The sequence below is a fragment of the Cucurbita pepo genome, chromosome LG04 (genome assembly GCF_002806865.2).
Source record: "Cucurbita pepo subsp. pepo cultivar mu-cu-16 chromosome LG04, ASM280686v2, whole genome shotgun sequence".
Classification (NCBI taxonomy): domain Eukaryota; kingdom Viridiplantae; phylum Streptophyta; class Magnoliopsida; order Cucurbitales; family Cucurbitaceae; genus Cucurbita; species Cucurbita pepo.
Window position 1 is genome coordinate 2,127,681 of NC_036641.1, and position 12,565 is coordinate 2,140,245.

At 37.8% G+C, this 12,565-nt stretch overlaps 2 protein-coding genes and 1 non-coding gene across 3 annotated transcripts; all 3 read right to left on the reverse strand.

Annotated features, from left to right (window-relative positions):
* Positions 1–3,144: 3,144 nt before the first annotated feature.
* On the reverse strand, positions 3,145–3,630 carry LOC111792709 (uncharacterized mitochondrial protein AtMg00810-like). Its single transcript, XM_023674270.1, has one exon. It carries the CDS (start codon positions 3,628–3,630, stop codon positions 3,145–3,147), a length of 486 nt encoding a protein of 161 aa, XP_023530038.1.
* Positions 3,631–4,753: 1,123 nt separating this feature from the next.
* Positions 4,754–4,892, reverse strand: LOC111794171. The gene has a single exon (XR_002815062.1). It is a non-coding gene; the product is annotated as a small nucleolar RNA Z247 (small nucleolar RNA).
* Positions 4,893–7,684: 2,792 nt separating this feature from the next.
* Positions 7,685–9,532, reverse strand: LOC111793709 (transcription factor MYB61-like). The gene is made up of 3 exons (XM_023675718.1): positions 9,238–9,532; positions 9,010–9,139; positions 7,685–8,936 (listed from the first exon to the last, which is right to left on the reverse strand). The coding sequence occupies exons 1-3, from the start codon at positions 9,368–9,370 to the stop codon at positions 8,084–8,086; spliced, it is 1,116 nt and encodes a 371-aa protein (XP_023531486.1). The 5' UTR covers positions 9,371–9,532; the 3' UTR covers positions 7,685–8,083.
* Between the last annotated feature and the right edge of the window lie 3,033 nt (positions 9,533–12,565).

A 12,565-nucleotide genomic window follows, 5' to 3' on the forward strand; every position in this document is an offset into this window, starting at 1 on the left:
CGATATTCAAAATTTGGCACTACACGATGTCAACATTCTCATGATTTGAAATCGAATATTCTACGAGCGAAAATCAACATAGATTGATTCTTGAAGGAAGAAATTTCAGAAATTCATTGACGTTGAAGTGAAAAGGAATGACAGCTTGATGAAGACTTTAGGTTTTGGGGTACGTGCATTTATAAGGAGAGATAACCTCACTTGACTTTTATTGTCGAGTAGGTTGACTTTTTGGATGTTACAGTGTAGCCCTTTTAAAGAAATTTCGTCGTTCAAAGTTCCTCTTTCAACTCTGGATTCTTAAACGAATCGGTGAAGTGTGGAGTCAACTTCTTTTTGCGTCCAAACCTCGTAATGCCCCCATATGTGCCATTTTCAAGAACACTTTCGAACACCCCAGGTAGTCAGTGCTCAATTGATTTCAATCCTGTCTACTTAGCCACTCAAGCACATCAACCTTTCTTGCAAAGTATTATTTTTAATTTCATAAATTATGTAATGGTCAATTTGACTTCGTATTTTGTGGAGTTTTAAGGGGATCAAGATTAAATCCCGACCACAAACGTCTTTTGTCGGCTTTTGTGGAGATTATAGGGGATCGGGATTAAATCTCGGCCACAAAGACGTTTTCCTTAGAAATTCGAGCATCATATTTAAGAATTGCTCCGAGCCATTCAATCAAGCCTTGATTAAGTTCGATAAAGTTGACTCAATTTAGAACAAGGTTTCCAAAATCAAACATTGATGAAGTTCGATTGTGGAGTGACTTATTTTAGAACAAGGTTTCCAAATCTTGCTTCTAGATCTTCGATCGTAATAGATAATCTAATTCTAGCCTTATCTCTTAGTTGATTCGAATTTTGTATAAGGAGAGTTAATTACTTTGATTTAAGGGTTCTTGCTTCAACAAAAGCTTGGATTGTCGGGTTGAGTAGGATTGCTTGATCAGGTACTATTTCAATCATTGTTTGATAAGTATTGTTATAAGCGAACCCCATGAGATTAAAGTGCATGTCCCAGCTTGATATAAATCAAGAAATCTAAATTATGCAATTTAAACTTTAAGGAAGATGTGAAAAAATTGTTGTTCAAATTACTACACGATCAACTCAAATTATAATTCATGTCTTATTAGAGAAGAATCACGTTTCAGTTATTCTTGGATGACTACAAATTTTGGGTGTATGATAATCTAGAGTTATGGTGTTTCATTAATCTATTTTAAGATTTTTTTATTTAATTTAAAGTTGCATTTACATAATGGCTAATTATGCTAATAAAGTATGAAAATTACAACTTTTGAAATGCCTCGTAAATTCTTTTGAGGCTACACAAAGACATGTATGTTGTTTTTGTAACTTCGAAAAATGCAGTAAAAAGAGCATTTGTGCTTTCTTTTAGGTGAGAGTTAAGTTTGTTTGCAATTCCATATGGTTAAAGTTGCATGCTTAGAATCATTTAAGTTTGACAGGATCAATTTTGCTTGTGATGTGATTTGAATCTCACAAACGTTATCTTGCTTTAAGATATTTGATCAATAAGGTAATCCACATCTTATTTTTTCCTGGGGTGATTCTTTGTCGATTTGAGGTTTTTAGATATTTAGATCTAAATGTTTTATCCTTCGATAAGATTGTTAGACCAAATTCTCGAGAGTTGCAAGCATTTGGAATGCAATCAACTTGATTTGAGAGTTTTAACATTTGTGATCTATGGATTTGCACATCCCGAGCATTTATAAGGCTTTTTCGATCAAATTGGCTAAGGTTACCATATCATAGTTACTTGCATAGGTTAGATTACTATATACATATCATGGTTGGGTTTAAATAGACTTCAGGTTTGGATTGGGTTCATTTTTTTGGAACCTGATCTGGTTTGGGTTTAAAATTCAAATTATTGAGACAACTCGACCCAACTCGAAAAACTTAAAAAAGAAAAAAAAGTCCAAGCCACTCCGCCTGCCCATGAGTCATGTTGTCTACCCCGACCACGTGGCACATATTCACTCTACAAAGTGTAGATTTTCTTTCTCTGCTCTTCCATACACGAGATTGAATTAATAACTCTTTGCCTCTTTCTCTCTCTTTTCTTTGATACACGAGACTAAATTAATAATTGTAATGATGAACTATGTTTTTCCATCTTTCTCATTATTTCTCTGCTCTTTGTCTTCATCGTTATCATTTCACAACGTTCATCTTTTTATTGCTCCATTGACGTCATTCTCATCTCATAGCAGACGTCGACTTTGCTCGCCGATCACCTCTTTATTTCTCCGACAGACTCTCTTCTCAGTTCCCATTTCTCCGCTCGACCTCGTCTTTGTGTTTTTCGTCGGATGTTGTCGTCGACTGTCTCTCCGCTTGGCGTTTCGTTCCACTTCCATCGGACTTCTCTACTCTGTGTTTCTCATCGAACTTCTCCGCTTGGCGCTACGTTGTTTCTCTGTCGACTTCTTGTCTCTTCTCAGTTTGGAACAACCCGAACTCAGCCCGAAAATAGAGGGTTGGGTTGGGTTGGGTTGAGTTGTGTAAATTTTTGGGTTGGGTTTGGTTACCAATCCAACCAACTTGAATTTTTGTGTTGGTCCAGAAAAATTCCTCAACCCAACCCGATCCAGAGATAGATATTAAATGGATATTAAAAAAAAAAAAAAACAAACAAACTCATTTTGTTTATTTTAATTGAAATAGATATGGAGTTATGGTACTGTGACCTATATGGGTCACGACCTCATGTATTTATAGATGTGTATAATGAGGATTATATTGTAACAAACCATGAAAGCGATTTGGTAACAAACCATGAAATCATAGATTTGGTAACAAACAAGTAAATCAGTAGATTATCTTACTATGTACAGATATGATCTATTCTACGTTTAACATCCCCCTCAATCTAGACGATGTACTACTAAGTCCAGATTGCACCTAAAACTCCTAAAGAAGGAGCTGACAATGGCTTTGTCATGATATTGGCGAGCTGATCCTTAGAAGATATGAGTCGCACATCAAGCTGATGAGTCGATATTCGTTCATGAATGAAGTGATAATCAACCTCAACATGCTTCGTCCGTCGATGAAAGATTGGATTGGCGGACAGATAGGTGGCACCAATGTTGTCACACCATAGGCTAGGCGCTCACGCTTGCGAGATCCCGAGCTCACGTAAGAGGACTTGGATCCAAATTAATTCGGCAGTGGCATCAGCAACCACCTTATATTCGGCCTTCGTACTAGAACGAGAAACCATCGATTGTTTCTTTGAACTCCAGGAGATAAGATTGCCACCAAAGAAGATCGCATAGCCTCCCGTGCTTCGACGATCATCAGGATTCCCGGTCCAATCAGCATCCAAAAAGGCACTCAGCAAATCAGTGCTAAACTTTATAAGACACAAGCCCATATCAATAGTGTCATGTAGATAATGGAGAATTCTTTCGACTGCCGCCCAATGTATAGAAGTCGGGGAGGACATGAACTGACACACTCTATTGACACAGAAGGATATATCAGGACGTGTCAGAGACAAATATTGGAGAGCACCAACAACACTCCGATAGCGAGTAGTATCCTTAGGCGAGAGCTTTTCACCACCATCCATTAACAACTTCTCACTAGGACGCATAGGTGTGAGCACACCTTTGGAGGTGAGCATATTGGTTTTGGACAATAAATCTTGAATGTATTTATGTTGTCAGAATAAGTCCATTGGAAGTATGGCGGACCTCAATCCCAAGAAAATAACTCAAAATGCCAAGATCCTTGACGGCAAAATCATCCCGAAATTGTGTAAGAAGTTTCTCAGTAGCTTTTGCAGTTCCAAACTCATGTTGAGCGCCTCCTAGATACTAAAATCAGTTCCAAAGGTGACGAAGACCTATGAGAAGAACTAGTATATGGTAACTGATGACTTTTTACTGACTGACACACATTACAAACTGGCAAAGGTGATTCACTAGCACACAAAATATTATTGAGATGCAAAATTGACTTTACTACTTGAGATGAAGGATTTCCAAGACGTGCATGCCATTGGGTGTGAGTAGTAGATCTTCTCACCAAGGCATGCTTCACATCATTGACATCATATGGCTTAATAGGATAGAAACCAGACTCACACCTCCCGTCTAGAAGACTTTTCCTCGACTGTCGATCCTTAATAGAAAAATGCCAAGGATGATATTAAAAAAATATGTCATTATCACGAGAAAATTTATGAATGGAAAGAAGATGTTTGAAAATTTTAGGCACATGCAAAATATTGCGCAATGCAAGAGGACGAGCAGCAATATTAATTAAAGAATGACCAGTATGCAAAATACACAAACCTACTCCATTGCTGACTTGAATTTGTTCACCTCCATGATAGCATTCATGCACAACGAGACGATCCAGGTCACTGTTGATATGATCAGTGGCACCTGTATCGCTGTATCAATTTGGATCAATCTTGTAAGAGGAAGTAGCCGTCAGTGCCGCAAGAGCAGAAAGAGGTTCATCTTGATAGAACTCATCCATCCTATGCTAGCAGCGAACAACAATATACCCCACTTTACCACAGATTTGGCAGGAAGGACGAGCAGAAGGGTCACGACAATCACCAGCAGGATGAGAGGGCGCATAACCTTGAGAACGACTACGACCACGATCCCTACGCCCACGGTTATTCTGTTGACCACCACGACCAACATAATTGGCAGAAGATCCAGGATTTAACTAAAGTTCAGCCTGGTGTTGTAATTGACGAGCTTCAGATGCCATTAGATGTGCAAACACATCATCAAACGTGAGGGCTTCACTCTTGGTAGTCATCGAGGTGACGAAGGGATCATAGTCAGAGTCAAGACTAGCGAGAAGATACGCGATCACATCATCATCCTACAAGGCAAAGCCAGCGGCAGCCAGCCCTTTGATCTTGAGAAAATAATTTGCAGCAGACTGATCGCGTTTCTTGGACATGGCAAGCTTAACACGGATCTGAACAATGCGAGCACGAGTTGACGACGAAAACATCCGCTGCAGGGTATCCCACGCCTCCTTGGACGTAGTAACAGTAACCACATCGTGAAGGATCTCCTCAGACATGGAGGAGAGAAGGCCGCTAAGAACCTGTTGATCCTGGTCATACCACTTATCATAGGCCGGATTAGAGACCAGGTCAGCACCAGCAGCGGTTAGGAAGGGACTAGCTTGGCAGGTGTGACAATGGTGCCATTGAGGTAGCCCATAAGCTTCGTACTCCTTAGGTAGGGTAGGAGATGGGCGTGCCATATGATGAAGTTTTTTCTTGTGAGACGGATTGTGACAGCGTGGTGAAGAGGGACTGGGCCAAAGGTCGACGCCATGGTAGTTGAGATCGTGTTGGAGACAATGGATGAGGAGGAGGAAGAGGATATGATAGATATTATTAAGGAATAAACATTGACTTTGATACCATGTTAAGTTGAATGGTTGTGATCTATATGGGTCACGACCTCATGTATTTATAGATGTGTGTAATGAGATTACATTGTAACAAACCATGAAATCATAGATTTGGTAACAAACAAGTACATTAGTAAATTATCTTAGTATGTACAGATATAATCTATTCTACGTTTAACAGGAAAAAATTCTAAAATATTTAGAAAAGGAAAAGGATACCACCCGTCTCAATTTTAGATTAGTTGAATACAAATTCTTCATACATGCCTTTAACATGAACTTAGAACAAATAATTTTAACTATCACAAAATGAGTAATATCAAGAGTGTCACCAAGATAAGACACCAAACCTTATCCATATGCTATAAACTTTAACTTATTTTAATATATGATTTTTGTGCAAACACCCCATACTATTCAAGATTAACAACACTAATAAGTTTGGATTGTTCATATAAATTTATAAATAATATCGTAAATAAAATAACTATTAATTAATAAACATATATTACGAGAATTTAAAATTTAGGGTTTAGGTTTTCGAATTTTAGAGTTTGTGGGAGATTAGATAAAGAACGAGTCGGGGCGGACCTTGTCCTTTGGTTAGTAGAGTTCAAGACCATCTAATGGCTTTAAGTGGACTAAGTGAATTTTGGCATACACAAGCTACTTTTCTAGCACTACAAACATGATGAGCTTGACATACATTGCAAACCCATGTCATTTTTAGATCTTTTTCCTTCTCTAGGCCCTAAACCCTAAACCCTAAACCCTAGCTCCTACCACTTTATAACTTAGATTAGGTGAGTTTTTGTTGGAATGATCTTCAAGGTGAAACCCGATATTAGTATTGTGTCTAGGAGAGATTCTCTGGGTTTGAATCAGTACAATAGATTGATTATCGAACTTTCATTCTTTCACATATTTTGTGATGTAAACAAGTGTTGAAGATCTTCTAAACGACGTAAAAGAATGAACGTAAAAAGGGTGCATTCCTCTATTCATACAATTGAGAAGGCTAGAAATGAAGATCTTGTGAGCTAATAAACTTGACTTAGTAGAAATGAGTCGGTTTATTTTAATCGTGGGTCATATGCAACATATCTAATAAGAACTAAATATTTTGAGTAGTTCAGATAAAAATTCCTACTATTCAAAGAAGGGCAGTCGTGAGCAGAAGATATAACCGTTGGTTTCTTTTAGTCATTTCTCTTTCCTATTGTGACAACTCTTGTTCCCCATCTTTTTAGCCTTCTGGAGCGCCTTAACTCGGGAACATACTTCCTCAAAATTCCCTCCCCTTATGATAGTAAAAATCGTGTCCTCAGCATGCCAAACGTAGCCTATGCGATCTTCTAATTCATCGTAATAAAGAAAGGGAGAAGCAAAGAAGAAAGAGATGGAGAGGTGTGTGTGTGTGTGTGGGCTTGTAATATTGACAAGGGCAAAGGCAACGCCGACCTTGGCTTCCTACTACCAATAATGTAGTGCACATGCATCCCTCAATATAAAATTCACTTCCCCATAACATATATTCCAAAACCCTCTTCTTTTTTGTTCTTCCTCTATCCTTTTCTTCTTCTTTTTTTATGTCTCTCTTAATTGTGCCTTCACATGTCTCCTCTCCTTCTCTTCTTCAATCCCTTTATCTATATTTTATCTCATATCATAGGTATCGGATATACTTGGAAAGAGAAAAAGTTGACTATAAAGCAACATCAGCATCTTTTATCATCTAAGAGCTACAAGATTTATTATGACTTTTTACTATCATCTGTTCGTTACCGAAGTTTTTACTTCTGTTTAGTATATAACGATGGAAGAAGCTAACTTTGGTTGGTTAATCCGTGTCCTCGATTGTTCCAAAGAAAAGGATCCTAACCCTCCAGAATCACACTGTTTTGGTAGAGAGAGAGAGGTGCTTTCTCATCTTCTTAACCCAATATGGCAAATGGCTTAGAAGAGAAAAGTTCCCTTTTTTAGGGTACCCCAGAATAAGATCGAGTGGAGAAACTTGCATGGTCTTTTGTTGAGACGGAAGAGTCGTCGAGTCAAACTGAAGAACGATATTATCGTTAGTACATACGTATTGGCACCGAAGAGTTGGAGAGGGAGCGATGTGGAGTCATCATCTTCCCATTCCCTTCCAAATGGCAAACACATGGAATGATGATTGGGAAGGAAGAAACAAAAACAAAAAGAATGTATAAATAAGTTAGAGACGTTGCTTTTATGAATAAAGAGTAGATTGTACGTAGCAATCAAAGAAAAAAGTGGCAACTCTTTCATTCAAATTCCCTTGTCTTCTCTTTCTGACATTTGTTGTATTGTGTATATCATACCTGCAAGTTCATACTCAAAACACACAATTTTGGCTGTCCTGTAATTTTACACAACAAACTGAAAGACAAGACAGCGACCAAAACATTAACAATCTCGAAAAACCCACAACAAATCTCTCACATTTATTTCATCATATCCTTTTCCTCATGTTTATTCACCTTCCTTTTCATTCTTCTTTATGAAAAATCCTGTCTTTCACTACTACCACTGCACACAATCTAGTAATAGCTATGGAAACAGAGCATCGGCTAAGGAAAAAAAAGGAAAAACTGATTTACTTGTATGTTGGTTTGGAAAATAATTGGATTGAATTAAAGGGTATGTCCGAAAGAAACAGTAAGAGTATGGAGGTGTTTGTTATATACAGCACCCGAGGAAGCTTGAGCTTGTTGTCTCTGTGTCGGACTCTGCCACCCGCTCTCTGTTATGAACTCTGTTTCCGCCGCCGTACTTAAATTCTCTACATACATTGATTCATTTTGAGATTGAGATTCTTGATTTTGCTCTCCGGTTGTGTTCCCCATCATGAATGGATTCTCCATAATCTCTGACCATTTCTTGTCTTCTCTTATGATTGCTGTCGGATTCAGTTTCTCTGTTTTTCCGCACTCCGGCAGTCCCCATGGGAAGTTCCCTCCGTCAAAGAAGCTGTTTCCGCCACTTGCAGTGGCGGCGGCGGCGGTGAAATCGGTTCCTTCCCAGGTGGGTTTTAATGGAATTGACGGCGGAGGGAGTAAGTGGGAGGTTTGATTGAAACAGAGAGAATTGGGATTTGGGTTTGCGATTTCAGAGACGTAATTGAGATTGTGAAAAGACAGAAACTCGACCAATTCAGAAGCTCTGTGGCTGCCGGAGGTGGTGGTTTGGAATCGGAAAAACTCTTGAGTTGGGGAATAGATTTGAGAACTGGAATTGGATGAAGTGATGATCGGCAGCGGCGTTTCAATGGCTTCATCGGAGCTGTTATCGTTGCTTCTATGAGAAGTGGATGTCGGGGGGAGCTGCTTCTCACTGTCATTGTCAGCATCAGCCGACACAGAGACAGGCTTATGCGTGTTGGGGTCAATCCCTTTCTGTCTCAATTTCTTCTTAATGCACGAATTCCACAAGTTCTTGATTTCATTATCTGTTCTTCCAGGTAGCTGAGCAGCAATCTGAGACCATCTGATCCAAAAACAAAAACCCATTTCGAATCCAAATCCAAAAAGGTGAAATGAATGGAAGAACAAGAAAGCACCTGTTTCCAAGGACTGCGTGAAGCTCAATGATCAAATCCTCTTCGTGCTGGGAGAAAGGACCCCTTTTTAAATCAGGCCTGAGATAGTTAATCCATCGAAGGCGGCAGCTCTTCCCACAGCGTTGTAGGCCTAGAAGAAACAAGAGAGATGAAGAAAAGGGCACATTGTGCGGGCGGTGTAGTAGTAGTAGTAGTAGTAGTAGTAATAGTAGAAACAGAGCAGCATACCAGCAAGCTTAGGAACAGAGCTCCAGCAGCCATGGCCGTGGTTGGTTATGTAATTAAGAAGCTTTTCATCTTCATCAGGAGACCAAAGCCCTTTCCTCAGCTTCTGTTTATAGCAGCAAGAGTGCCTTCCCATGAGAAGAAAAAGAAGAAACAGAGGAAAGCAGAGGAGAAACAGAGGAGGAAACAGAGAGATGATAAGGAAGGGAGAAGAAGGGGAGGGTTAAGAAAGGGGAGTGGTGGGGAGTCTGAATTGAAGAGAGGAGAAGGACAGAGGTCACCTTCAATGGGAGGGAGGGAGGGAGGGCCTGGTTTTAAGATTGAGCCGCCGGAGGAGCTTCCACGTCAGCAGGGAGGGGCCTAGAATGGACGGTCAGGATTGATGGGAGAGTTGCTTTCCTGAGCATTAAACAAATTGAGTTGTGTATATGTCTCATCGCTATTTACATTCCTCTTCCTCTCTATATTATTTTCCATGCACCGACGCCCTCTCTTTCACTCTCTTCTTAATTATAAAATGTTTTTTTTTTTTTAATATTTTTTTCACTCAACGTTTCAAACGTCTCGTTAATGATTACGTAGGATACAATAGGACGTGTTAGAGGTGTAAACGAGTTGGGTTGAGTTGAAAAATCTCTTAAAATTTCGGGTTAATTAGACAGGTGACTGAAACAATGGGAATAAAAGCTAGCTCAACTAAACCCTCTATTTTTGTGTTGGATAGGGTTGTTTTTTTTTTTTTTTAATTATTTAAAAAAATTATACAAAAAAAAATTCAAATATCAAACATATTACTATCTTCATTATAAATATTAAACATTCTTAATTTTTTGTAAAAGTAAGGTACGATAGGGTAGGATTGTAACCCTAGGTTGGTCGAGTTGACCCGACAAAAAAAAAAAAAAAATGTCAACTCGTAAACCGAACTGAATTTTTCGATTTTCCAAGAATTCAACCCAACTCAACTTTTATAGATTAGGTTGGGTAGTAGTCTGAGTTAATCGGAATACTCTCGAGAAGGGTAAAGGTTAAATTTATGGAATTAACAACAAAAACCGAATAGAAGGGTTCATTAGAACCCTTAAAAGTACAGAAACTAAAACGACATCACTGAAAACAAAGTACAGATCATCGAGATATTTGCAACCATATTTTCTGGTTTCGTAAGATGGAAGGCGTGAAGTAGATTTGGATTGGATTGTTTAGAAAGCAAGGGAAGAAAATTGAAATGAGAAGAGATATCGAAACCCCAAATGAAGAAGGCTACCTAGATTCTTCTTCCCAAACCCCAAATCAAAGAAAACTCATACAAACATGAAAGGCAATGTGTAGGGTTAGTAAATATAGCATTCAAAACTCATATTAGTTCTTATTGTGTTCTTACTTTATCCATTTGGTGTTCTAAACTCAATTGCTCATTTCCAATTCTTCACTAAACTTCCTAAATGTTTCTTCAATCACAAGAACCCTAATCAACCAATATAGCAAAACAAGTAACCCCACATACTTTTTCCTCCTTATTCCATTTCTCGATCGTCATAACATCACAAACTTTCCCTCGATTATTGTCGATACCCGTTTCTATGCTATGTTCATTTATTATAATTACGTCAACTAAATCGACCGTGAATCAGTGCTCCCTCTCGTAACTGTTAAAATACATCTTTAACGACCCATCGGAGAGGGGTTTAGTCAATGATTGGAAGAAAAATAAAGAAATATGGGGAATGGGCTGTCTGATAGTAATATTATAGAATACAAAAAGAATTGGATAATTAAGTTTCAAATAAGAATGGAGCAAAAGATGCTTTCAATGTCTTCCTTTTAGAACAGCCAAAAATAAATGAGCTGTTCTCTTTCCCAAGTCAACCCATTTCTTCCCCCTCCATGTTCACTCCATATCCTTCAATCTCCAATGTATATATATTTAAATGTCGGGTTAGCATTATTTGAAGCGTTGGAATAATGTAGGCTGACGATTAGAAACACGTTGAATGTACAAGAGAAAAGTAAAAAAAAAAGTATCGTTCGTTTACGTGAAAATATCTCGAGAAAGTTGATTCCTTTTCTTGGTCTTGTTCTTGCACGTGTTGGGTCGAGTATTAATTTCGAGGCTCGGACGGGTTTCGATTAGGTGAAAAGGTGATGGGGTTTGATATTAATAGGCAGACAAGGGTTTGGGAGTGAATTGGGCAATAAAAGAATGAATTGAGTATAGGGTTTAGGTAATACACAAACTATGCTGAGCTGTGGTTGATTCCTTATATACATATTTTCTATTTCAATCATCATAAACCCTTTATTTTTATTATCAAGATGATGTGAGTGATTAATTTTAGTGATTACCAATTTAGAATCACTTTTTGTTTCGATGCTATTCCTAACCCTTTTGTTTAATAGCTTTCTCGGGAGATTCGAATCATGCATTAACCAATTAAACTATGTTTTGATTGACCTTGATCTCGAGTAATGTCTGTGTTCTTTGAATAGGACTCGAGAGAGCTCTTGAGCGCCTGAAGAGTCGAAAAGGTGAGTAACACCTGTGTTCTTAGAATAGGACTCGAGAGAGTTCCTGAACGCCCGAAGAGTCGAAAAGGTGAGTAATACTTGTGTTCTTAGAATAGGACTCGAGAGAGCTCCTAAATGCTTGAAGAGTCGAAAAGGTGAGTAATACTTGTGTTCTTAGAATAGGACTTGAGAGAGCTCCCGAGCGATTGAGAGTCGAGCACGGAACAAAGGAGGAGACAAGGAAAAGCAAGATTAAGAAAGGAATTTGAAATTTAGAGAGAGAAAAAGGAGGAGAGAGAGAGAGAGAGAGATAATCCAAATCGCTTGAAAAATTGTGAGACATCTCTTTGCATTATCCTCCAAACCAATCTTTTCCTAACCTAATTCTCAAACAGACAACTAATTAACAACAGAAACCAATAACATTATTATTTTTTTAATTTTATTTATTTTCTTCATATATTAACCATAAATAATAACTAAAAAATTTATGAATTATTTGAATAATGATAAAAGTATAAATTTTATATTCAAGTTTTATTTTTTAATTTTTAATTGGAATATTTTTGTAGTTGTTTTGAATATTAATTTTTATTGAGTTTGGATATTTTGATATGAGTTGGTGAGCCTTTTGGGCTGACTGTTCAATAGCTATGTTTCATATATATATATATATATATATTTAATTTTATTTTGAATGTTTTTTTGGTAATTTATTAGTAACTTTAATTAAAACTATATATATTTGAAAATAAAAGTCAGAGAAAAAAAAAGTTAAAGAGATAAATACTTTAAGGAAGATAAAAAAACAGCATGGAAATCA

Coding starts and splice junctions, on each gene's coding strand:
- LOC111793709 (XM_023675718.1), bottom strand. CDS start 9,370: ATGGGAAGGCACTCTTGCTGCTATAAACAGAAGCTGAGGAAAGGGCTT. Junction 9,140..9,237: donor CTCTGTTCCTAAGCTTGCTG/GTATGCTGCTCT, acceptor TGTTTCTTCTAG/GCCTACAACGCTGTGGGAAG. Junction 8,937..9,009: donor CACGCAGTCCTTGGAAACAG/GTGCTTTCTTGT, acceptor TTTTTGGATCAG/ATGGTCTCAGATTGCTGCTC.
- LOC111792709 (XM_023674270.1), bottom strand. CDS start 3,630: ATGCGTCCTAGTGAGAAGTTGTTAATGGATGGTGGTGAAAAGCTCTCG.